This window comes from Poecilia reticulata, chromosome 8 (assembly GCF_904066995.2).
Source record: "Poecilia reticulata chromosome 8, P_reticulata-male-v2, whole genome shotgun sequence".
NCBI lineage: Eukaryota > Metazoa > Chordata > Actinopteri > Cyprinodontiformes > Poeciliidae > Poecilia > Poecilia reticulata.
The window spans coordinates 16,195,966-16,222,562 of NC_088837.1; the positions used below are offsets into that span (position 1 = coordinate 16,195,966).

At 37.3% G+C, this 26,597-nt stretch overlaps 1 protein-coding gene across 5 annotated transcripts in view; it reads right to left on the reverse strand.

Moving 5' to 3' along the window:
• The window catches only part of LOC103468820 (BAR/IMD domain-containing adapter protein 2-like), a 60,195-nt gene that overhangs the window by 20,835 nt on the left and 12,763 nt on the right, over window positions 1-26,597 (reverse strand). For all 5 annotated transcript variants that reach the window (XR_014088660.1, XR_014088659.1, XR_014088661.1 and 2 more), the window contains 5 exons: window positions 22,152-22,227; window positions 18,790-18,876; window positions 5,578-5,639; window positions 4,656-4,727; window positions 617-754 (listed from right to left, as the gene is read on the reverse strand). Coding sequence is in view for 2 of the 5 variants with exons in the window: in XM_008416164.3 (XP_008414386.2) it covers window positions 617-754; window positions 4,656-4,727; window positions 5,578-5,639; window positions 18,790-18,876; window positions 22,152-22,227 (435 nt within the window). In the remaining 3 variants the exon portion in view is untranslated. The remainder of the gene's footprint in view (window positions 1-616; window positions 755-4,655; window positions 4,728-5,577; window positions 5,640-18,789; window positions 18,877-22,151; window positions 22,228-26,597) is intronic.

Sequence of the window (26,597 nt, forward strand, 5' to 3'; positions counted from 1 at the left end):
TGCAGACATAATTTCTCAATTACGTGTTGATGTATAAAACAGGTTTATTTTTTGTTGTGCATGTAAACGCTGTTAAAATTAATTGGCTCAACCGTCAGTACTTCAGTTACTGTAGCTTGTTTTTGATTTTTTTTCCCCTGCTGCCTGGATGAGTGTCAGTGTTTCTGCTTATATGTGTGCAAATGTAATAAAGGTTTCCAAGGGCACACAATTCATAATCAAACCTTCGCCATTTGCCTTCCCACTCAGGACACCATGTCGCCTCTTGCCGCCGCCCCCGTCTTGGCTGCATTCTCTTTACTTAAAAAGAATATTCAAGTCCTTTTCACTGTTGTTCATAAACCTTTAATCTAATTCTCCCCCACATCAATGAAAACTGCAGAAATTAGAACATTTAGCTGAGCAGAGCAACAAACTGACCTGAGAGTGCATGTCATTTTCATTGATGTTAGCGATTTACCGCCATCTTAGCCATTTCTTCTTCTCAACATGAACAGCGTACATTTTTAATTAAAACGTTAAGTTTAGAGTTTCATACTTTCATACAGTTTTGTGAAATTGTATGAAAGGGAATTAATGCAACGTGATCTGAGCTGGAACTCAGCAGGGGGCTCACCTGCATCTCCTTCTCTCCGTACTTTGAAGGGTTCTTACTGCCTTGACTCTTCCTTCGAAGCTTCTTCAGTTCACCCTGGCATTTTTCCAGACTCTCCCCTTTGCTCTTGTGTTCCAGCTGGTATTTTTTCAAGGCAGCCTAAGTAGAGCAACAAGAAATAAAAATAACATGAGATCACACCTCTTCCAAAGTAAAATCTTTTTAAAAGTTGTAACCAAAGGGACCGGAGGGATAACTTGATATGTTTTAGAGGGACGTTTTCAGGCAGGCGTATTAAATAAATACCCATTAAATCTGTCAGTATGTTGTGACAGTAAAACATGAGATAGGTAATCTGTGGGGGGGAAAAAAAACCCAAAACAGACAAAAAAACCCAAAAAAAACACAAAGCACCTCTGCTTCCTGTGCAATGCCGCTCGGAAAAAATTCTCACTTCCAGCACAATCTGGGCTCTCTCCCCTTAACTCGGATTGTTTCCGACAGATTTTTGACAAGGTCAATCAGCGAACAGAAGGAGAACTTGTGACCAATGACATTAATTTTCGATGCCGGTTTAGTTTCTGTGTATTTTCAGCAAAGGCAGCAGAGAAAGCAAATGAAGCCGTTAGCAAATGGATACACTTTTAATCTCAACACAGTCCAAGTCTCCAGGAAGCAATTGTTTCTCAACAGCCGAGAGCCCAGACCCTCTCGGCCGATATGGAGCAAAGTGTACAAGTACAAGCGGTTGGTTTTTAACCAGGCTAGTTTTTACCATTTGCAGAAATACATCACTCCTGGTCAGAAACAACCAATTAAAGCCAGAAGGAAGGGCTTTACCTGTTTCAATTATAATTTTATGCTCTATTTAATAGAGTGATGGGTACAAGTTTCAACCTCAGAATGTATAGTACAGATATGCTATTAGATTGAAACGTGGTTCTATGAGGTACCGATTATGGAACAGAAAGATATGCACAAAAGTTTCATTTGAAAAAAGAAAATAAAACATATTTTGTCATATACCTTCTGTGATTAGGTTTCTTTTTATTGAGAACCAAGAATAAGTGAAAAGATTTCTCTGATTATTTTCTCACAGAGATTGTAATAGCTGGCATGACAACCATACCACCTATCTCCTTGTAGTTCGCAATATCCACGATATAAGCACCCAGTCTCATGAGAAACCCACAAAGCTCTCCTACTGGTTGTGAGGCTCTCTGTTGTACATATAGAGGCATCCGTTTGTGGTGACCTTCACTCTCCGTTTCGACTGACTGTTAGTCACTGTCAGCCGCTCCACTCATGATGTCACCACTCAAGCCCCCTGGTGCTTGCTAGACAGGCCAGCTCCTAGAAAACAAACTATTCACTTAGCCATAGTTGGTCTAGATGTCCACCAAACTCAAACTGACTTATGTTCTTCTTGGTGATGAGGTTTTTTTTTATTTACTAGATAAAAAAAAGAAGAAGAAAAACACTTTTTCTCCCATTTTAAACTGACATTTCAGCCCAACATAGTGATTTTGGTTTGCTTACTTTTAACATGAACCAAAAGATTTAGTGGGACATTTCCAGAGGCAGACAGTATTCCCTTTGAGGCCTGGTGTCTCCGCCCTTCTGAATCAAAGCATTTAAGTATTAAACACTTATTGTTCTGGCTGACAAGCACACATCATCATTACGCGGCAAAGAGGGTGCACGTTGGGATTCTTTCATCTCTTGTTACATTCAAAAAGGCTAAGATACTGCTTTCATGATTAAAGAAACTGCAGAAATCATTTGGCTCCTAAACTCCAAGTCCTCTTAATCTCCTGTGGGTTTTGTTTAGAAATCAACAACGCCTGTGATCATATCTCTGTGAGCATCCACTGCAATCGCCTGTCCCTCTTGTTAGGGAGGATTTTCATCAAATATGAACAATCAGATGTGAGTGACTGCCTGGAACAAACAATGACAAGATTGTCAACAAAGCCTTAATGAGCCCCTGATTTGTTTAATTTCGATCATTTGGTTTCTTTTACTATTGATTTAATAATAAAAAAAAACAACAACTTTGTTTCCTTGGCTTTATCAGCTCTGTTGCTATAGTAACAATGTGTGGTGTGAGAAAGCTCGTGTGGTCTCCCAGTTTGAAAAATTGGAAGAGAAAAGCTTATGAACAAGGGTTCAACACCCGCATTTGCATGCTGCATGAAAATGAGCACATATGCAGGTATTCTCGAGGTACTCTGAAAAAGGAGCAGAGAAAGAGCCTCTATTGTCGCACACCTGCAGAAAGACATGGAGTGTTTGCTCTGCATTGCAGCAAATTTTAAAATAATCGCAGATTTGTTCAATATGTTTCAACAGAATGGACCAAATGAGGCCTTTGGACCTTTATCAGCTTTCTAAAGCAATAACAATGAAATTGAATGAGTCATCTGCTCATTTTCTCCTGTTGTTTGAGGTAAAGTGATACAGCCAACACAGGCTGCCTCGCTGCTGACATTCAGGATTCATCTCCCAGAAACCAAGACTTGTGCTGGGGAAAAATAAATTAATAATAAAAAAAAAAAATATATATATATATATATATATATATATATATATATATATATATATATATATATTTATTAACTCAAAAGAGGAGAATTAAATACCTATTGTGAAGAAAATGGCTGTTAGTCAGCTGGGTCTTATTGCATAAAAACATCAAACATGACTTTTCTTTTTTTCTCTTCATTGTTCCATCAAACATGCCTTTTCTTTTTTTTCTCTTCATTGTTCCTTGAACTGAAAAAGCAAACCCCAGTCAAGTTTGGTCCAGTTACGAAATATAGCAGTTATTGATAAGACAGCCTCTGTTTAGAAACGGACGGGTCAGCTGTTGGTTCATGGCCACATACTGACTCCTCCGTGTTTTTAGATCTCAACTAAATTAATTACCATGACAAAATGACTCTCTTTAGCAGTTCTAGCGCTAAATCACCTGATGAGCAAACGGAGTTCGCCTATGTGAAATACCATGTTGGGATAACGCCAGCTGTTCTGTGATGGGCTCACTTGCTTGTTAGAGAACATTAGCAAACAAACAGAATCACAAAGAACACAGCACGCAGGACAGGGATAAAGTTGTGCAGAAGATTATATTATCATTAGGTCTCAAAAAAATAATAAACTAAGCTTGAAACATCTCGTGCAACAATATCCAACACATCATACAGAAATGGAAACAATATGGAAACTAGTTCTGCAAGATATTAACTCAGGGCAGATTAACTAAGTGCGCACCAAGTTTTTCTTTTTATTCAAAAAAGAAAGCATCTGTCAGTCTCTCCAACTTTACAAATATGCACTATTTTATCTTTGGTCCTTCACATAATATCCTAAAAAATATATCAAAGGTTGCGGTGGCAACATGAAAAAATTAGAAAAAAAAAAGAGTACATTCTTATGAATACTTTTTCCCAATGCTCTCCAAGTATTTATTTGCATAAAATGAATTAAAGAAATTCATGCAAATAAGCAAAACCTGTCTGGCGTGTTAGCGGTTGCAATGGGTTTACCCTAGGATGAGAAGCAATGTGCTTACTTCGTTTTTGTCTGTTGAATACAAATAAAATTTTAAAGTGGCATTCAAATTGCATAAGCAAGGAGCTGTGAGCTAATGCAGCTCATGACAGGATTCTTCCAACAATACATCACAAAAATTAAACCGTCATCCCATCCCCCAAAACGACGCACAGCGGTATTGCTGTACACTTCGGGTGCTACCCACTCATTCTAAAGATATCACAAGTAGACCCACTCCGCAGCACTTACACACACTCCATGAGGGGCTTATTATAATCAGTGTACCCCCAATAGCTTAGTAGACATGAAATATTACAGAAGTAGACTTAAAACCCAAACTTAAGATAAACAGCGTTGCCTGCAACTCTGTTATCACTTCATTTGAATTAGGCATTGTCTGCACCATCGATACAGCATTGCATGGCTTTCTAAAAATAAACTACTGCAGTGTACGTTTTAGCACCAATCTGATTTAGGAAACCGAGCGACAAATTCAGATACTCACAGTCAAGTACCGAGCATCTAGATCCACCTTCTTCTCAAGCTCAGAGAGCAACTCATTGTGGAAGCATTTGAGCTGAGGAAGACAACAACAAATGATTAAATAAACTTAACATTTAACATGAGAGCTATAAATGATTAAATAAACAGTTAATGTTTAGAAAATCCATGTTAAAAATCTGTGGTTTATATGTTTTAAAACGGCATAGGCAGCAGTGATTGTTACTGAAGTGTAGATAGAAATCTTTGAGTATACAAAATATTTTCCTCTCTCAGGTGTGGAGCTTAGATCAGCCACTTGGCATGTTAAAAAAATAGAACAGCATACACAAGCAGTAAATTTAACAAAATTTCTGTTTTGTTCAACCTGGAATAATGTAAAAGTAAAATGTTAAAATTACCTACATAAAAAAATGCGTCTGTAAAAAATATTTTGCAATTATTTTACAATTTCAAAAGAATTCTTACAAATTTATGGATGCATTTTTGTCCACTCAGCTTCTTCCAAGAACATTCATTTTTATAGATGCACTGGAAGTTAAGTTAATAAATGGATACCAGCTAATCTTCATTGTTTCCATGCTGTGATATTACTTCTGGCATTTTCTTGTAGATGTATGGTGGACAGTCCTGTTCAAGGTGTTTGAAGGGATAGAAAGGCTGCAGTATTAATTAAAACAGAATTTCCATCCCATATTGAATATTTGTCATTTTATAACATTGGTTTGAATTGAGAGTGATTTACCAAAGAGCTCAGGTATTGATTTGTGTTATGAGTGAACAAATTGTTCCAGCATCTCTGAATAACATGAATAAACCTAATTGCATGTCATTGTAGTAATATGTTCTTCTTTTATATATTTGTTCTTAAAACATTCCAATATATGAAGTCATTGTTAAAACACACAATCGCTTGAAATACCAACCATTTCCTCTAGCTGCACTTGGATCTGTCTGTGGACCTCAGCCATCTGGAACAAAACGTCCCCTTCACACAAAGAAACAGAGACATGGAGGAAATACATAAATACCTTTTAATATGAACAGAAAAAGGAAAGAGGAAGAAACTAGGAGAAAATTTTTTTTATAAAAAACGAAGAGAGAAACAGAAACCCCAGCGTGCAAAGTCCGTGCACAAACACAAGCTACAAACATACACAACAAGAGACTTAACTGGGGCAATGAGCAACACAATGGAAGCTTGTTACAAGATGAAAGAGACTGAAACAACCTCATGTACAACTGAATCAACATTTTTAAAAAAGGAAACAAGCTGGAGCTTAAAGCTTGTGTTTTTTCTAAAGACATCAAGATGTCTTCTGGACTGTTAACATAAAAACAAATGTTGTAGCCTGTGACAATAAATCAAATGAAATACTAAATAATAAAGGGTTCATGCAGCTAGTGTTATCTTTTTGTATACCTACAGTCTCCCTCTTCTGAAATTGCAGTGCATTGTCAAGAAAAAACAAGAAGCACATTGAGCAAAGGACACATACAAAACAGAGACCTGGTGAATAGACAGTGATAAATCCAAATGTACAGACAAAAAATGAGGCTGACATTCTCCTGAGTAGAAGACCCAAAACCTCTTTGACATTGTCTGAAATTTTAAAGCGCATGTATAAAGCCTTTAAGGTGAAGATGAAAAGCTCAGAGTGTTGATAGTGGTGTAGCTTTAAATAAATGAGTGGCATGTGAAACTTTTTTAGTCTTAAAAGTCTTATTTCATCATATCAGTGCAATTTCATACCATCATTTTACCTTCAGCCATTCTACTTGGGGGGGTTGCATTAAAAATGTCTCAGCCAAAGTAAAAATATCTGTCACTTTATGTCAGTATCCATTCTGAAAAAAAGGATCATTATAGACCTTAGCAGAAACTGCAAGCTTGTGCTTTATGTCAAAATTTTTTTCTGTCTCATTTCACATTTTCCTGGTGTGTCCTCTTGCGAACGATGACCTATTAAGAGCACATGTCAGCCCATCTCACAGAGCTTTGTAAGTAAAGTCAGAACTCCTGCAGAAGAGATTTCAGTGCAAACTTTAATTCTGCAACAGAAGGCTTTGGATTGGTCTCCATGTCAGCAGACAGCAAGAGGAGGAGGAGAACAAGAACACTGAAGCGACAAGGATGGAGGGACTTTAAAAAAATGCAGGGAAGTATGACTTTTTTTTTTTACTTTTCAGCAATACAAAGAAACAAAATGCAATATTTAGAAAATTACATATTAGGTATTTAGAGACACACATTAAATCACAAGTGTATAATCATTGCAATATCTGCGTGTGCAATAATCATATCACAAAGGATTGTTTGGAGTGGAATAAATTGTTGGCTAAAATATTCCAAGTGGTATGAACTTGCATTTTGTCTTCTCATGTAATGTTAAGTCATTTGGACAGCATCTTGTGGCAGAAGTGGCTCATATCCGACACATGCCCAACATGCAGAAAGTCAAAAAGTGATGGAAGCACTGGCGAGAACAGGAGGAAAGAAAAAATATAGACACGTATTACGACTGATATTGTTAATACTGTTGGTATTTTACAGATCCACTTGAGGTCATCTACTGGGGCAGACATCCTAAGTTATGAAATAGTCACTGTAAACCTAGTCGCAATGCCATATATGTATTTTATTAGAAATGCAATCAGCCAGCCAAAGATCGAAGTAAGCCATGTTTTCCTTCATCTACATTTATGTATCCACCAATAAATAGCATGGTGCCTAATATGCTTTTTATCACTTTAAAAAAAAACTGATTATCTGGTGCATGTTCTTTATTGCGTGGGTGCTAATTTTATAACTTCTTTTTCTATTAGAATCACAACTACTTAGAGAGGAGAACCAGCTGTTTAATTCCCTGCTTTATGCCTTGTAGTGTTAAGAGAGAGCATAGCAGGGAGTTGGAATCAGTCATTTGGATTCAAAGTCGGATTCCAAAGACAAATGGAAAAAACCTGATCAATGCATTTCTAATCATTTTACATTAACAAAAATAAATTGCATTGTGCTATTTTTGAATGTTTTTCAAATTATTCTTTGAAAATGCAGAAGATTTCTCAAGGCCACCATGACATCACACAGCCCAGCAGCCATTAGGCAGGCGCTACAGAAAGACCATCTTTATTCATTCTGATGACATGTATTACAACTAAAAAGCATGTAATTATTTTGTGAAAAATTAAGCATCTTTACTTGATAAAACTAAGGGATTCAGTGGCTGTCCCCAATAGTCTCATCTCCATGTAGCCAAACACGGATAAACATTTTTGCCCATGCTGCAACCTGTCAGCTGATCTTATGCCTCACAGAAGCACAGAAAGAGGCTAAGGCAACCAGTCATTTCCCAGCAGGCCTTCTAAGCAGCTTACACTTCCCTGTGAGCTTAGAAACTCTGCCATTCTGTTGGCTTCAACTAGCTGGATCAATTAACTAATGAGCATCATCACTGGACTGCAAAAACAAAAGCACGAAGATGCATACGTCATCTAAAAATGCAGCAGGACAGGATATTAAAAGGAAGCCAGAAGGCTGAAGAGTGACTGCATCTGTATTTGTCTTCTCTGGTTTCATCACTACAGACTGCACACAGTCAAAGCGTAGAGAAAAGAAAAGATACAGAATATCACACTCTGGCAATGCAAATGGTTGCCATGGCAATTTTAATATCAGAGCACACAACAACAGGAAAATTACGCTGCGACCAACAAGTGAATTTCAGCATCTGATACTCCAATCAGTAATTTGAGCAGAGGCAAAATGAGAAGAATTTAAATGCGACGTGCCACTTTAATGTTGTTCCTACAAAAAGTTTTGGCAAATAAGACATAACCCACAAGACTCAGTGTAAGAGCTGTTAGTTTGAAATCTACAAAACATGTCAGTGTATCCTGTTAGTTTGATAAGCACAACGATAACACAAAATAAACCTGAGCCGTTGCTCTATTAATATTTCCGAGCTCGCTTGAACCCTTGCCTGTTTCTATGGCTGACGGAAAACAATAGTTTCTTTGTTTGAAGGCGAGCTCAGGCTGATCTGCACCTGCAGCTATGCAACAAGCAGCCACATGCCTGCTAGCTTAAAACACTGAGTCAGGTAGGGACGCATGCCTGCAGGATTTGTGTGCATATGGACAGACTCTACCCTGAAGTGTGACATCAGCTTGTGTACTGTGGATGTATTTATTGACTGCTTGTGTAACAGCAGCGATGTTACACCCACACAGGTGGAGCGAAAAAAAAAAAGACAGAGTGTAACAGAATGTGGGCTATTGAGTAGAAAAAAAAAAAAGTGGACGTTTGCAATGCTGAACCGGGAGAATCAGAGAGAAGAATGGAGGTGGATGGAGAGACACTGAATCACTAGTGAAGGTCAAACCAGATTCACCAGGGGTTGTCATGGAAGCAGGATAATACTAGGGTTGTTGCCATGGGAGAAGCCATAAAATGAGGAGCAGTGCTTGAAAATGTCGCTACAAAACCCCGTTTAGAAAGCTCCACCCTTACTATCGGCTCTCGTTACATAATACACACCACGCTTCTGATGGAGAAGAATGGTGTGTGTACCCCCACATGCTGAGTCTGTCTTCGGCACTGTGCATGCCTGCGTGCACAGTATGCATGGCTTAACAGGGATGTTAATACCTGCCTTCCTCGCATTCCAACTCCTAGGGGAAACAAACAAGTGGGCAAATATAATGGGGATTCAGGAAAACGTGTGAGACGAAGGTAATAGCTGAGACTCCAGGTGGGCATGCGAGTGAGACTATACTTTCTGTGACATTACATCATCTAAGTGTAGTTCATTTAGATGTGAGGGGCGTTGAGAGTATATTATTTCTTCTTCACATAAACACGAAAAGATCCAGTTTCATAGCCTGGAAGCTAAATTCCATTTGAACCCTTTCCTCACTCTCCTCTCATAGGAGAAAACTACTGATATTTAAATGACACATTGCTAAAATTGGAAGCTCTGCTACCACAGCTGTTGCTATTTTTTTTAAACTAGCAATGGTGTCATGCATTCAGGCCACAATGAAGGTTGAGCAACATCTGTGCAGATGCCAAGCAGAAGTAGGCCAGAGTGCAGTTTAATAGTGCAAGTACACAAATTCTGAGAAGATCTGAGGAAATGTGCAGCACATTTAAACAATTTGGGATTAGAGGGTGAAAATTCTGACTTCTTTCAAAACTGACCAAAACCAACGATGCATTTATAATACAAATAATGTTGCATAGAAATTCATATTGAAGATTTGTGATTTTTTTTTTATGCGTTTCAAATGTTAAAATCTAACAATTTACATTCAAATTATTTTTAATACTGGCGATGTTATGTAAGCATTCAGCATTTATCTTACACAAAACATTTCAATGAAGAAAAACTTAACACATGGATGATGCTCTTTTTATGTGGCAAATACTGCTGAGTCATATCAAGAATCCATACCTACCGTTTACAATTTTAGCATGCCAATCAGTCATTTGCATACGCTACAGTTGCTGAAAAGATGTACCACAAATAATTTGCTTACAACTTACACTTACGAGCTGGCCAGCTAGGAAAGCTGGCCAGCTAGCTTCCAGAGAGCTTCAACTGTTTGGGAGTTGAAGCTCTCTCTGGGAGCTTTTGTCCTTGTAAAACAAAAGTCTCTGATTTGGTGATGCGAGTGCATTTCAAGTTCAGGATGCAGACTCTGTTGATCATTTATTTGTCTTAGATACTAAATGAGAGGGTTGAGAAGTTTCCAGTTTTAGGATGTAATTTCAAATACTGGAGAAAGCAGTGATAACATGTCTTAAATGTTATTTGAAGTAGCCTTCAAATAACATGGTAATAGGTAACCTTTGTATTTTAACCTGACTTCTTTTAAGTCATTTTCTTAGGCAATAAATAAATGAATAACACCAGAATGTAGTAACACACTGGTTATGGTGAATGCAGCACATATCGCCAACATGGTCAAGGTGCTGTTCATATCTGTGCTTTTTCTAAACAGTAGATGTTTGACAGAAATAAAATCCCTTCCACAACCCAGAGGAACCATTCAGGAAGTAGATATTTGATACAAAAATGTAACTAAACTGTGTAGACTTATTTATGAATGGATGGTGTGAATTTTGGAGCACATTCTTAATGACTGCGTTATTGCAGTACATTTTTGGATGTGTTGGTTTTGCTGCCTAATCTGAAAGAAAACAAAACTAATGAGGCGAAAGCACAAACAAGTTGAAAAAAAAAGTTACTTTATAAATATGAAGTCTTTATAAATATAAAAGCTTCAATTTAAAAGTGCAACCTCCCATATTTTAATTAGTAAAGTTTATCCTGCTACAAGTCAGTTTTCATATTCAAGATTATGGCATGTCAATTGGTGTAGTGGTAGGTTTATTTTATTTGTCAGACAATATTAATTTATGTCAATAATGTCTGACTGCCCAACATGTTTTTACAAATGCTGAGTTTGCTGAAAGAAATAGATGTGTAGTAATAAGAAACAATAGGGGGTTGCAAGTAACATCAAAGTATAATATAAAACCAAAGTCAATTTATTTCTCTCACATTTTAAGTTTGCGTATCATCTCCAGAGCTATAAATATGCAGTTCCTTGCAGCTGACTGCAGCTAATAAATAAAACAGTGCAGTCATGTTGATATGTTTAGATTCAGAGAGGAGCTGAGGGAATACAGAAACTGGGCTCCCTGTTTTGCCCAACCATATCACTCACAAATAATTCAGCGACTTTAAACATAAATAGAAGGCATTGGTTTCTAATATGCAAAACTGACGGGAAGCCATTCCAAACAGGTTTAACATAAAAAAAAAAACACACTTTTGGGTTAAGCCTCTGTGGTTGATCCATTTAATCTTGAAATATATTCAGTTAAAACAATAAGGTACTACTTTTCATCTTAACTTTGGAGTTCAAGTAAAATAACACATACAATAGAAATAGCTCTGCAGTCCATTATGAGAACAACAGACTGACAGTTATAAATATGGAGGTCTAGGTTTCATGTTCAAGGTCGAGTAAAATAACATACAACATATACAGTACAACATCTGTATGTTGACCATCACGTGTCAGGAGACAAAACTTTAGGAGAAATAGGGATGTAGTAGATGTAACCTCTGCCGATGGCTTTAGAGTCATTTTTATAAGTCAGTAATTCAGGGTTTAGATAATGGATACAAAGCTGAATAATCACAATGCTGTCGAAATTTCACTATAATATTAGCATTGCAAAGAACTGATTGGCTAATATGTATCATAACCCAATTAAGTAAGTAAATCATGTTCAGGCTTCCTACGCTAGATATGCATTTGGTGATGTTTGTTATTTAATAAACCAACAAATATCTAAGCAGGGCAATATAATTCTCTGATAAATGCATTAATCAAAAATATAACATTTATTTGCCAAAAGAGCATATGTAACCAAATTCTACATTTTTAAATAAAAGTATACAGTTGTAATCAAGTAATGAATTTATTTTCCACCCGGGTTAGATTGCTTTCTGTCTGGGTTCAATAAACCTTAAGGAGAATGACGATGACATTGTTTAATTACATATGAATTTATTGCCAGTTATATCATCACTGCATCATTCACAATTGATATTGTGCATTTTCTTAAGGTTGTGCAGCTCTATCAGATACTCATTTAGATCATTAACTACTAAACATTACATTCAAACATTGCTTTCCGATTCTAGTACAATGCACAATACAAATGTAATAAGTGAGGTTGGATATGGTGTACAGCTTCAGGTAAATGAGTTAATATGCTGTCCTTTGAGCAAACAGTGAAAAAGGACAAAATCTGCTGCAAAATTCAGGTTTATTTCCCTCGCCAACAATCAAGAGCCACCGAGTTGCTTAGCAACATAGTGTTTTGTGTCTGTTATAACTTACGTCATTTTCAGTCACAGACAGAAAGCCGTTTCTCGTGTTTATACATACCTATATCTGTGCCGCAACCCGAGAATGCCTTAACAGTCAACTTTCCAGATTGTATTTTATTTGACTAAGAAAGTTAAATATTGCAACACCAGCTGATCCACTTGTTTTAGTTAAAATGTTCCAGCATGAAGACTGAAGGGCAAAGTGACTGTGTTAGGCTGGAGAGTGTAGGGGCCACTGGTTTCCCATCATGCAGTGTGTGCCTCAGAAATGGAGCACGAGAAAGCAGGGACTCCAGGGAGGGTGGCGCAGAGCTAAGAAAAGAGCTCCTCTGCTCTCATTTAAACAGGGACAGGTGCTAGAGGATGAGCGAGGTGGGCCACACTGAAGATGGAGTGACAGAAAGAAGAGACAGGGAGAGCCGAGGTGTGCACACTCCAAGGTGTTCACTCAAATACAGCATGTCAGAGTCAACACCTCATCTGCAAGCACTAACCTTTGCTCCAGGTTATTAATTTTTTTTTTAAGCAGCAGCAATTCACCAGCAGAAAATACATGTGAACGTCCCAGACCCATTAACCTAGAAACACATTACTGCGTCATCAATTTGCAGCCCAACTTTCCTTGTGTAACCCTCTTTTATTCCTTTAGATAATAACTGGGAGTGTGTTTAAACCTCTAAGATTGGGAGGGGGCCAATTACTTCAATACTTTAATATAGTTTCAGTTTTTTTTAAATTAAAATATTATTTCCCCAGCCACAAATTATTGCTGACGAATATATTATCTGTTATTGAGATGCAGTGATTAGTGAGGTTCAAAGAGGCAATAAGAGGAGAGAGAGAACAGGGAAAATGTATCCACTTTAAATTCTTGTTTGGGTTCCTGAGAAGAGACTGAAAAGTTTATTATTCAAGGAATGGTTCAAGAGGTAGAACAAAAAAAATAAAAAACAAATATGTTTAAGGTGCATTTAAATTAGCTTTAATGATATTCTATAAGTTAAATACACTGCTCAAAAAAATAAAGGGAACACTTAAACAACACAATATAACTCCAAGTAAATCAAACTTCTGTGAAATCAAACTGTCCACTTGGGAAGCAACACTGATTGACAACGGGGTCCCTCGTCGGGTCAATCAGTGTTGCTTCCTAAGTGGACAGTTTGATTTCACAGAAGTTTGATTTACTTAGAGTTATATTGTGTTGTTTAAGTGTTCCCTTTATTTTTGAGCAGTATATTTCACTAGCAAAGTATTTAATTTCACTATTACATAAAAAATATTTGTAATGCAGATATGCTATGACCTACACAACAATGGTGAAGACTGCTCACTTTCAAGCAGTCACTTACAAGCTTGTCAAGGCATGAAAGTCACAAAAAGTCATTGCAAAAGATGCTAACAGTTCAAAGAGTGCTGCATCCAAGCATGGTTAGAAAGTGGAGTGGAAGGAAAAGTGTGTTCGGAAAGGGTGCACTAGAACCAGGTATAGCTTAGCTTCGAGAGGCAAAGCTCATTTCCAGTTTGGGTGATCAAATTGTACTTCCTACTAGGAACTGAAAAAGATCTATCAGCCAAGTACAAGTAGAGCTCACCACTGCTTCTTGCAAGGAGAACACTTATCTTACTGATCAATTATTGTTCCTTGTACCGATGTTAGATTGAGGGAACTATCAACTCCTTTCCATCTCACAGTTATGGGACACAACTGAAAAGTTACAACAATATTTCAAGCCTACTCATGACACTAAAAACTGATATTTTCTATTTAAAACAAATCTCTTTGATGCAGCAGCCAGATGCATAGTTGTCCTTGAAACATAAAACAGATGTCTTGCAATACAGCTTCTGCTGATCTAACCAACAATCATTGAGATGTACAGTATGAAACGTCACTCACTTGAGATTGTGATGTTGAACACCAGTGACAATACATTTTCAATATAATGTCCTAACATAATAGGTACTTCCACTTGCTTTTTACCAGTTCAGTTAGTATGTTTATTTTGTTTTGTGTGATCTGAACCTATATTTAAAATCTCCCAAACTTCCGTACAGTCAAGGCATTAGAATGTGGATATCACAAGCACTGTTCTAAAGTACAGTGCTTGTTTTTTGTTGCTCATATGAGCAAAAAACAACAATAAAATGTAAGATTTGAAAATGTAAAATTTAGTAGCAAAAGGTAAATATGTGTAAAAACATGTGACTAGAGTTTAGTCAGATGGGAAGAATTGTCTATTTGGATGACTTCAACCAGTGGTCAAATCAGTGTTTAGACGCTAATTAGTGACACCTATGACATTGCATTCTCTTACAAGCCCTGCAATAAGATAGAAGAACTTCTCTAAAACTACACACTCAGCAAAAACGTTTGTAAATTGGCACACTGAACAGAAAGTCCTATTGGAAACTAACATTCTGCTATATTGTGCATTTTTAAATGCCAAAACTAACCAAGTGTCAAACAATGTCGCAGAGACGAATGTATTCTACCCGTTCATAAAGCAAGAGAAATAAAAAAATTATGCTTAAATGCATAATTTTTTATGCATTCGTCCTTTTTTCTTACCCTCCTGCTTCGTCATCTCCAGGGAGAGCTACCAGCAATTTTGCAAACATAGTTTAACAACCATAAAGGTGTCATTAGTGTGATGATATATAAAATGACTAAGAATTAAAGCAGAAATATATGTCTGCAAATGAATTTGGCTGGAGTTCATAGCTATCCCTTTTCATACCCCATGAAGATATAAAGAGTGACTGGTTTAAACTATCATAAACATGCTCTGCCTAACAAAAAGACATTTCCTTTAAAGGCTCAGAAAGCCACAACTGTCACAGAGGGAGTTGGTGCTCAGATCTTCTACAGGAAAAATACAAGAGAGGAGGGCAGGAGAAACAGTGGAATAGAGTGGGAAATGGAGAGAAAAAGAGGGAGGGAGAGAGAGCGACTGTGTTTGTATGTGTTAGCATGCATGTGCATGCATGAGTGTGTGGGTGGCAAAGTGACAGGCGATGATTAGCACAACCAGCGGAGGATATGTGGGCGGGAGAGTGTGGGAGTAGTGGGACTGGTGGGAGAAATAGAGACCGTCTCTTAAGGCTGAGATATGTACAAGTGGATTCTAGGAGCACTCAAACAAATAGTTGATGACACATGGTTTATGCACAGAAAACGCACATAAATATAACCATTATTCATGACATGCATGGACTACAGTTCGGCGGGATGGATTTTGGTTGGAACACGTAAGGCTTGGTAGTCGATAAGTTGAGAATAACCAGCAGAGGAAATTGGTTCACAAGGTAATTCAAGTCCTCGTTTTATGTGTGTCAATGACTAGTAAACAAAAGAAATGGATGAGAAGTGAAGGAGGAGTTGAAAAGCAGCTGGCGACTCTGAGGAGTGTAGGTGGGACCATTTGTGGTCCGTTTCTTACAGAGCTGCTGTGGCATTAACAAGCTTTTAAAAATAGGTGCGACAAGGGTACAATATTTTACATGCAGCTTTATTTGTGAACATGTATAAATGTGACGCAAGGGATGTTTACTTTAAGCAATCTGTCATGCAATAATGATGTGAATGATGAAGCTAAACATAGACAATATGGGTAATTATGGAGGTGAATTCATTTAGGTTCATGGTACATCTGTAAAACCTGAATATACTCACATGGTAAAGAAAAAAGTGATAGCTAAAACAACCTTAATGTATCCTCTTTCAGGACATGTACGTTTTGGATTCATTCTCAAGTTTGAAATGTCAGTTTTGTTAGTTGTGGTGTGATGAGCCAATCTTGATATTTTCCTCTAATCTGGGAATCTCTCTTTACCCTCCTGTCAGTCAAACAGGAAACTGAGCTTTATCCCAACAGGAGGTCATGATGATGCAGCTGACCTCTGGGTGGAGGCTACAAAAGGTCCTACGCTACTGACTGGAAAATAAAATACCAACTTTTCCCCCTGGGACACAGTCTACCGTGTAGAGAACTGTTGGCTTTAGGCAGTGCATTGTACAAGTGATGAAAAGGGGCAAACCACAAACCTCAGAGCTTCTATTTTTCTTTTTTTCCCCCCCAAACTGCAGTCTATGAGACATGAGATTCTCCTAAAGAAACCAATACCTTGATGTTTGTAATGGGTTGCTAGATGGATTTGAGTAACATATGGCTTGTGGCTAATTTAGTAAGCGTCTAACAAAAACCAAAGTGCTGCCTCAGACTCAGCCCTTTTTGAACAATTATAGCACGCAAACTTTTGGGAAACAGGTGTAATAAAGCACACTTTTCAGAAAAAAATGTGACAATAGGTGCAGTTGAATTGCATATTGTAAAGAAGGAAAATAAATCTTCAACGCATTCAAGAAACAGAATTAAGTTTCTAAAAAAAAAATCTTATCCTGACTACCAGGCCAGTTGGCAGCCTCCCACGATTCCTGGTCAAGATTATCCAAGATTTATTTCTCAATGCAATATGTGAAGCTAATCAAAGTTTGATTTGAATCAAATGCATGATAAATCATATGTAATGCAAGTTTGTTTTAAAAGAATGTGTTTTGCTTCCTGTGCTAATAATGTTCTTCACAATGTAATATAAACAGCTGCTGTGTTACCAAGTAAACCCTTGCATCTGAATACTTAACATGCACAGTAACTGAGTTGCAGACTTTTGAATTGAAAAATCAGGCCCCTTATATTCAAAACAACAGAAATCCTCACAGATGCTGCAAGACAGTGAGATTGGGTCACACACTGAATAAAACATTCTGCAAGCACTTTCATGTCAGTCCCTGGTGGCTGGGCGGGAAGAAACCCAAAGTGAAACTCGGCTCCACTGAAACAAAGGCCCCGTCAAATCAACAGCTACCTCTAAGCAGATCAAGCAGTTAAAAGAACAATCGGTGCAAAGGGAATCTCTTTAACCTGAGCTGATTTCCTATGTGCTGAGGACAATGAATGCCAATACAGAGTCACTAATCAGCTAGAAAGATACTCATATGAGAGGGTGAGGCGTTACTTTTAAAATGACGTGACGATTTCTAGAACATAGACATAGATATCTAACTGCCATGTTGTACACTGCTGTGAACAAGTACTGCGTTCACCACAATACAATTTCTACCTTTTTTGTCAAACTTAAAAGTTTCAGATCAAGCACCTTATATAATAGAAAAAGATAATATGGTTAAATGAAATACTTTCAAGCAATTTCATTTAGGTGAAACAAATCTATTCTAACCAACATGACTGTACATGAAACATGAATCGCGTCTGGCGTTGCAGTATGATCAAAGTGAAAATGGTCAAATATGTTGGTTAAATTTTACTAGCCACACCAAGTATTTTAGATCAGAACACTTCTCTCTACAGTATATAACATGACCTCTCCCACCAGGGTCTCCGCTCCCTTCCTGTATCCTTTATTTTGCTTTTACAAAATGGCTACAGAAACACACCACACTTTTCTGCAGACAGCTTCCTCAGTGGACAAAGACCTTGCAATTTCTAACCAAAACCTTTTAGCCATTCAACAGTTTTTGTAGTTATTTTGTGAAGAATCATGGCAATTTCAAAAGATTCTGACCACATCAGAAAAACATTCCTCAAAAGTAACTAGACAATGGATATGGACTTGTTGAAGAAAATAACATTGCTGTGCGAGCGCATTTCTGCATAAGAAGTCGCAACCATCATGTCAAATAACACAACACTTTGAACAGAGCTCTGTCAAATTAGTCTGACGTGGGTCTGGTGTCGAGTTTGGCAGGTGAATGCCTCCCTACAAACAAAATGACAATTTCCTCATGCATCTATGTCACTGAGAAGCAATTTTCAACTACAAATTTACTTTGCTTTACATGAAACATTATCTTAGACTAAAACATATTGTCTCCACTTATGAACATAAAATCACGTTGAACCCACACCTTACTCATTGTTGTTAGAAATTTGATTTTCTGGTTAGCTCTTTGATTGGTAGAGGATCAAAGCATAAACAGGTTAAGAACAGAAACAATTCTGGAGAAATTCTAGTTAAGAAAAAAAGACTTCCTTCATTCTACTGATATTTTATTTTGAATGCCATCACAAACAGAAAGCAAACAACAATGTACATTGATGCAGGTTTATAAAGAGGCAACGCTGATGCAAGCAAGACTAGCACAGAGAGTAAGACAAAGTGCCAACAAAAACTGAGTTCATCTAAACGATCTTCGTTACTTACCCAAATCTTTGGATCCTTGACTCTCACTGGCCAGCTCACCCATTCGTACCAGGGCATCAAAGTAACCTTTTGCAGCAAATGTCACATCTGAAGACACAAAGAGTAAATTAGCAGTTAGTTTAAAGGTTTCCAAAAAAAAAACAATTGACATTTGAAGAAGTATATACAGTATAGTTGGTTCAAATTATTTTACAAATAGATTTACTAAGTGGATACATTAGCAAAGATTTTTTTTTTCCTTTTTCTTGGTAGTTAGGCATTTTGATAAGTTAAAGAGATAACCTTAATTTCAGATTTCATACTAGACCCAGTTCCACTGTTGATATATGAAATATGACCTCTGATTAAACCCAATTCCGAGGAGCTCCCAAAATCAAATAATGGGACTATACAAAATGGCAGTTGAAGACTGAACTATGCAATTGTGTTTCAAAATAACTTGAATATACTATGTGGATTTGTAAATGAACAGATTCTCCACGTGTCTGTCAAAAAGACCCACAGCATGAGCTCTTTTGCTAAATTTTGAGTGAACTTAAAGAAGTCAATCTTGAAAAGATTAATAAAAAAAGCTAGATTGTAGTAAATTTATTTGGCTAGTCTCAGTCAAAAATCAAATATTAATCAATCATTGCAAGCCAAAAATCAAGCCAAGCATTTTTCCTACTGAGGCTCATTTCAATGTGAGAGCAGCGGGTAACAAAGAAATCAATAATGGCTCTAAGAAAACATTATAGCTCTATTAAGGAAGCAGCAATAGTGACTGTTAACCACATGCTGTTACCTGGCATTTTTATGTCTTCCTTTTCGTTTCATCTCTTTTGTTAACAGGCAGACACCCTTACTTGTGGGAGACCACTGATTGAAGAATGAATTACAGCACATAGAGTTCCTTACAAAGATTCCAGCTGAGGATGGTGAAGATGTGAGTGTACGGGTTTGCCCTCCACTCAAATCAATATGCTAGATTGAAGGGAGTTATGTATGAAAAATGATTTTCCTCTCTGGTACTGATTAAAGTTAGAGAGAACTCTAGGACCATAATACAGTGCTTATCAAATATATTACAATTATTACATCAAGAAATACTGATATCACCATGCTGAAAGGCAATTTAAAATAGGTAACAAAGCTACAGATAAGCTATTGAAATTTCAAAATTGATTTTTAAAAAAAGCATAATATTTTGAAATGTACAGATGGCAAAGTCAGTTTTGGATTAGTTTTCTCATTAGCTATGTCTTCAAAATTCAATATGCCTGCATCCCATATAAGAGTTAGACACAGATGTGTTCTGAAAATAATTTATCCCCACTTCTGATTTGTGTTTTATCAAATCATATAGAAGCACAGGATTTTACAAACATTTTGAGTGAAAATGTCTCAGCAGTGTCTAAAAGTGCAAAAAGCTACAAAATATTCATATTAGCTAGTAGTAAGTAGCTTGGTCACTGAGCAGTAAATCCCACTGTTTTTCTGACATGCAATTGCAACTTGTTGAGATGGATCTTGTGTAATTCCCAGATGAAAGCTCAAGAAGGAAGCCAACAGCACTTAATTCTGATTCTGTGTTTTCTGCTTCAGCTTGTAACAGTGGCAATGCTGGTAGAAGTTTGTTCTGAAACCGATTGGTTGCTGGTCAGTCCATCGCAGTCACCGTGTCCTTGGGCAAGTCAATTCATCTGCCTCCAGCAAATATTGAGCAAATACTGCTCAACTTTTGTTCAAGATTTTACACAAATAAAGTTATTATATTTTTTGCAGGACTAAATAAACAACCAGCAAGGTTCCAAAGAACAATAACCAGTCGAATCCACTTGTTGAAAATGTCCGTGTACTGCCCAAAAGGTCGTGCAGGGCGGATGCAAGTTTCTGTCCAGCTGCCCAAAGGGGCTTCTCCAATCTCTGGGAAATAATGACTGCTGCTTAGGAAGGTGAATTCAGCAGCAGTGCAGTTGACAGATTGGACCTAAGCCTGGAAACAGCTGTCAGGTGTAAGGCACATTTACAACAATAGAATGACAGGGACAGGCTAATTCTAACAGACAGATGTAGACACTCCACCACAGAAGAAGTCTTCCAAGCTGATGGACATATGCTAATGTTGGTACCAGTTACAGCTGGACCAGCTGTAGAGGACGGCATGTCTGCTTCCACCTTTGTTGCACAAGGTTATTTTTTAAAGCCACACAGTTCCTGGGCTTGCCTTGTTGTGGAATGTGTATACGTATGAATGCATGACAGCTTATGGAGATATACCCTTGCATGCCACAGAGTTAAAACAGATTTCCTAGCAACAGACCATCTTGCTGATGCCTCAACACCTGAAGAATGTGGAATATCAAGTGTACAATTAAAAGAAAGGCTTCACACAGAGCTTGGACCTACATTAACAGCACCAGCAAAAAGCGTGGTGAGGGGTCCAAAACAACAGATGGACAGATGGGATTACCAGACAGTATGAAAAGAGCTTGTTTCAAAGACCCATCACTAAACCTTCACTCTAAAGAACTGTAAACAACATTTCAGTCAGGACACGGGCCATCCTTGTCTGGTCACTTGAATATATATTTGAGTATATGCTTTTGTGCACAGTTTAATGTGTTTTTTAAACTTGTTAAGAACTATGTAATTAGTTGACTTCCTGTCGGTTGTAAATAAAAAAAAAACTGTAGAATACACCCACCTTCAGATCTTGAAAGCCTACAAATGAAACTCTTGGCATTGGCAGTGTTGAATAATTTCAGAGATTGCACCATATGGATAGAAATGTGTCCTCCCAGAGCTGCTAAGTCCCTTGGGTTGAATCAATTCTGCAAAGTGGGTCTTTAATGGCTCAGCGAACCCCTACCAGTCTGTTCCCATGGCACATCACGGTCAGGATTATTTATTGTACGTGTAAGGGAATAGGAATGCTGGCCTGGGGATGGAGGAAAATCTCTAATGCTTTGGCCAGTTTAACTCGTGAGGGCCGGGGTTGTGTTAAGGTTCAGGGGTGTTTAGAGGGAAAACTCTTGCAGCACTGTAATCCAAGTACAAATCAAAGATCTCAAAAGACAAAAGACCATTGTGGAAAGTCTATTGGCACAAATCTGGCTGCTAACAGAGAGCTGTCCTTTCTTTAGCATTTTGTACTTTTTTCCCCTTCCAAATTAAAGGATACAACAAGTGGTAGAGCGTAGTGCAACTCATTATAAGGCCTGGCCACAGGACAAAGATAATCTAGCTTTCATGAAAAACATGAAGACAGGTAGATGAAGTATAAGTACACGAAGAGAGAATGCTAGTGCTGTCTTGGCTGAGTGCCTAAACCTGCAGTGAAGCACAGAAAAAAAATGAATGAAGGAAAAGAAAGGACTCACTGGCGAGGGCCTTCTCATAGTTCTTCCCCATGGCAACAAAGTTCCGTAAGCAGGGGTTGAACTGCTCCATGATGGTCTGAAAGAAAAAAAGAAAAACACCACATTGTTGGAGGATGAAAGCCTCACTTATCACTACAACAGGGTCAAGAGCACAGAGGACGTTTGCCTCGCTCTACTCGCTTTGTTTCTTTCACTAGCCTCCTTCCTTCAAGCCCACAAAAATCAGTTTCACAAAGAATAAAAGCATTTAAACCACAAAAAGCTGGATGTTTACAGGCTGCAAATTAAAAAGCAATTTCCAACTTGAAAGTATGCTATGGTTTCAAACACTGTCAAGTCCTCAAACATTTCAAATAACTTTTCTTCAGGATTTAAAATTCCTTTTAAAAGCAAAAAATTGGGGTTTCTCGAGTTTAACATAGTATCAAGTAAGACTCTCCTCATCCAACTACAGCTGCATGCTGTCAGGCAAATGTGTTTTAGTGGGTGAGGGTAATCTTCCTAACAACTATGTACTTAAGAGTGAGTGAGGGGAATAGTCCCGATATTTTCTAAAAAATTGGAAATTTGCTACTCAAAAATATTTGTTACAGCTTAGATACCAGAGGGTGCCGCCCATCACTCACTTTAGTATTTGCTGATGAAATGCCTGAAGAAGATTCTGTTCAAAATAACTTGCAAACATCACTTCCCCATGGCTCTTGGTATTATTTACAAGTATATAAAATAAGAAAAATTGTTCACTAACTAGTTATCTTCTTTTGCTGAGTTTCAATGTAGGTTTTTGTTAGGGTCTGACACCATTGTGTAAAGCTATTAAAATAAGCAATTAAAAAACATGAAACAAATTCGCCAGATTACAGTCTAATGCTTCTTCTGTGTTCTGGCTGAAACAGACATTTCAGGTTTGTACTTGAAACATAAACTTATGGTTTTAATGCATTTACCTTTTAAATTTAAATGTAATCTTCATGTACTCCCGTTTTTGTCTTTGAGACACCTTAAATTGTTTAAACTCCATAAAAAGTATGAAACATGGCCTTCTTCAGTGCATGAGACCAACAGGTTTTCAACCTTAAGTTTAGAACCATAGACGCATAAAATCATTGGCATGAGAACTTAAAATGGCTGATAATGGTCATGCAGTTTAAAAGCCAACACATCTTTATCAGTTCTACATGAAATCAAAATCTACAGGTAAATATGTTGTAATTTTATTGTAAAATAACATATTTAATGTTATTTTAACAGCAATGATAATAATGCCTGTATTACCATATACATGAAATACAATTTAAAATCACAATGCATGTTTGTGGTTATACATCAAAGCATTATTCCATTCCATGCCTATTCACAAGGACATACAAGCTGTGCTAGAGTCTGAGAGTCAAGTGTACAGGGCTCTGTAATGGTATCCACACCCTTTGTCATTTTTCTATTCTTGAACTCTCAACTATGAAATTAAAATGCAACTGCAAAGAAAATAAGTACAGCACCTTAAATTGGGTATCATGTAGCATAGTGTGTTGTTTTGGTGAAGCAGGATCAACATATTTTTTCTGAGGTGTTCAATGTGTTGACTCATCAGCGTTTCTTGATGTGATTGCAATTAGCAATAAATAAAACCTATTTAAAGCAGGAGTGGTACACTGCATCGCTGCAGATAAACTCAACTGCAAAAGAAGACAGTCTTGATCCCCGAGAAAGGAGAATACCTGACTCTCACCGCAAAAGTTTCCTCTGCCTCTCATCTACTTCTCCTCTCTCCTTCGCTCCTCCAGGACTTCTTCCAATTAGTTGGTCCCTAGTCAAACACTCAAGAATAACCCGAGGACAGAAAGACAACCACAATAGTGCTGCAGCACCAACACAAACCATCAATACTGTGGGAGAAAGCTTAATCATCTACTTCTTGCCCTGAATCCAGACAATGGCAAAAGAATATGCAATGCGTCGTCATTGACAACCTGAAACAACCCCATAAGCTCATCCTCCTTCCTCAGTTAGCTTCAGCACTTTGTTTGTTCCTTTGTTTTTCGTGTATGTTGTTTTTAATGAGAGGCAAGAGATTGATCAAACCACATGTTTCTGTGTATGCCCACTGTACTGTAGAGAGCTGCAGTTCAGGTGGCCTGAGTGCTGCATAACCCACCTACAAAATAAATATCAATGACTCACACTTTAACAACTCAACAGCTTTCATTAACAGTAAACTGCCAACAGTAACTTCTGTTATGCAGGACCCGATTGTGCTCAAATCGAAGGTCTGGACAACACAAGCAGATTAAACTGGTTCACAGAAAGGGAAAGACAATGACCAAAAGAGGCAAAGAAATGAATAAGTAGTAACTGAAACTGAAAAAAAAAAATGGACTGGAAGGATAATCAAGTAACCACGTCACCTTCAGTTACAAAAAATGTTGTATATATCTTAACAATTTGATACCTTGAAATTGATTTCTGTCTCTTTAAGAAGCTCCTGCTCTTAAAGACAGAGACTCTGCCTTCATCACGTCATCATAACAGTGCTTCTCATTATGCTGTTTACAACCTTTCTAAGGATTTCTATTAATTTATATGATAACCTCAGCAGACTCTCAGTTCCACCAACTGTTAGCTAATTGCTGCTGCCGCCTGTCTGGAAGAGCTGAGTGGGGAAGATGTGGGGGAAGGGTGCTGGAGACTTAATTTTGTCCAAAAGTGAATAACTGAAACAGCTCTGAGATGTGCTACAAGACAAATGAGTAATCCACACCATATTAGAAAGTAAATTTAGCTAAAGCTAAAGTTTCCCTAGCATTTCAGCAAATGGCTCTGAATAAAAACATATTTTGGTATCGTCAATATGTAGATTTACTTAAAGCGGTAGCTGCACATATCAATCAGACATGCTTAGAAACCAAAAGCTCTTCTGCAGAAACTCCTGCGGGGACAAAACATCTGTGGCTGCCAAGAAAACTGGCAAACAGAAACTTGAGCATTTTGAACATCACTGGTAGACGAGTTAATGTTGATGAAACATCCTGTTTGGGACATCTTTAACAGGAAAACCAGCATTTTTTCTGTAAAAGCAGTGCCACAATTAGAACAACCATTTCTGCACTAAATTAATATTTTAATGTTTCATATCATGTTTTTTTTCTGTTTTGTTTTTAGGTCTTTTGCTATTGTGAGTTTGCTTTAAGTGGCCTAATTGCATTTGAGCATCTGTGATTCAAAGTCTAAAGAACTTAGATTTAATAAAATCTGAGCTGGATAACTGTATACTATGAAAAAAAAAACAAAAAAAACATTTGTTACCTGTTCAGCTTTCATTATGTTTGTGACACCAGTGAAAAGGGCAAATTTTGACAGTCCTTACAGAGGATAAGAACTACATCAAACTTGAACAGACTATGCATTTTTTAAAACAAAATTTGCAAAAACAAATAATCTGCAAAAACGTAAGCACATACCAAAACTCTTGATGAAAGCAATAAAAAAATAATTTTAAAAGGTGGTGTATTTCAATTTAAAAAATGGATTATAAAAAAACTAAAAGTTAGGACTCCACATACGTCCCATTTATTATCACTATATCAATATGTGCAATATTAATATTCCATATAAGTGCCATAACTCCAACACTATTTATGTAAGTACTATGCATCCAGGCTCTCTATGCCAGTAAAATATGAAAAAAAAAAAGATTTGAGGATAATCTGGCAAAATGTGAAATACAACCCATTTTTTATTTTTAGTAGTTGTCGCCTGATAAAACACAGTCATTAAAACAATGTGGTTCAGGTAGAAGTAACACATTCATGTTTTTGCTCAGTAGTTTAATAAATTCCTGCCTGGTGTCTACTTTTCAAACAAAAGCATAACATTGAGACAGTAAAGTTATTTATTTATTGAAAGTTACATCGTCATTGCAGGATTTGCATGTTTTCGTACCGTGCAGGCACACTTCCACTCTTGATCACAAAATATTAGCAGATGAAATCAAGTCATCTTTTACTTTGGTAAGAAGTTAGAAATCCAAACATTTGTAATGTACCAATTATAATTATAAAATGTCAGTGTTGATTGCAAAGATCACTATGAAACAACTTGCATTTGAGCAACACACGTCCTCACTCCTCTATTGGGGATATTCTGAAACAATCGGAGAACTCCAACTCAGTGGTTAAATGTGCTTGTATAAATAGTAAAACTGATCACAAAAAGAAAAAGGCATCCCTTAAAAAAAAACTTAATAGGATTGTTTTTTTTCCTTTTCAAACAAACTCAATGAGTAGGAAGAGACAAAACAGCGCATGTGCAACACAAATGCACACTTATTTAAGCACCTACATTAATAAAAAACTATATAATAGAATGATGTTTTAAATGGGTGGGAGGATTACATAAAAACGCAAGTCCCAGTGAGCCATCATTACAGCACTCTCTCCCACTGAACAG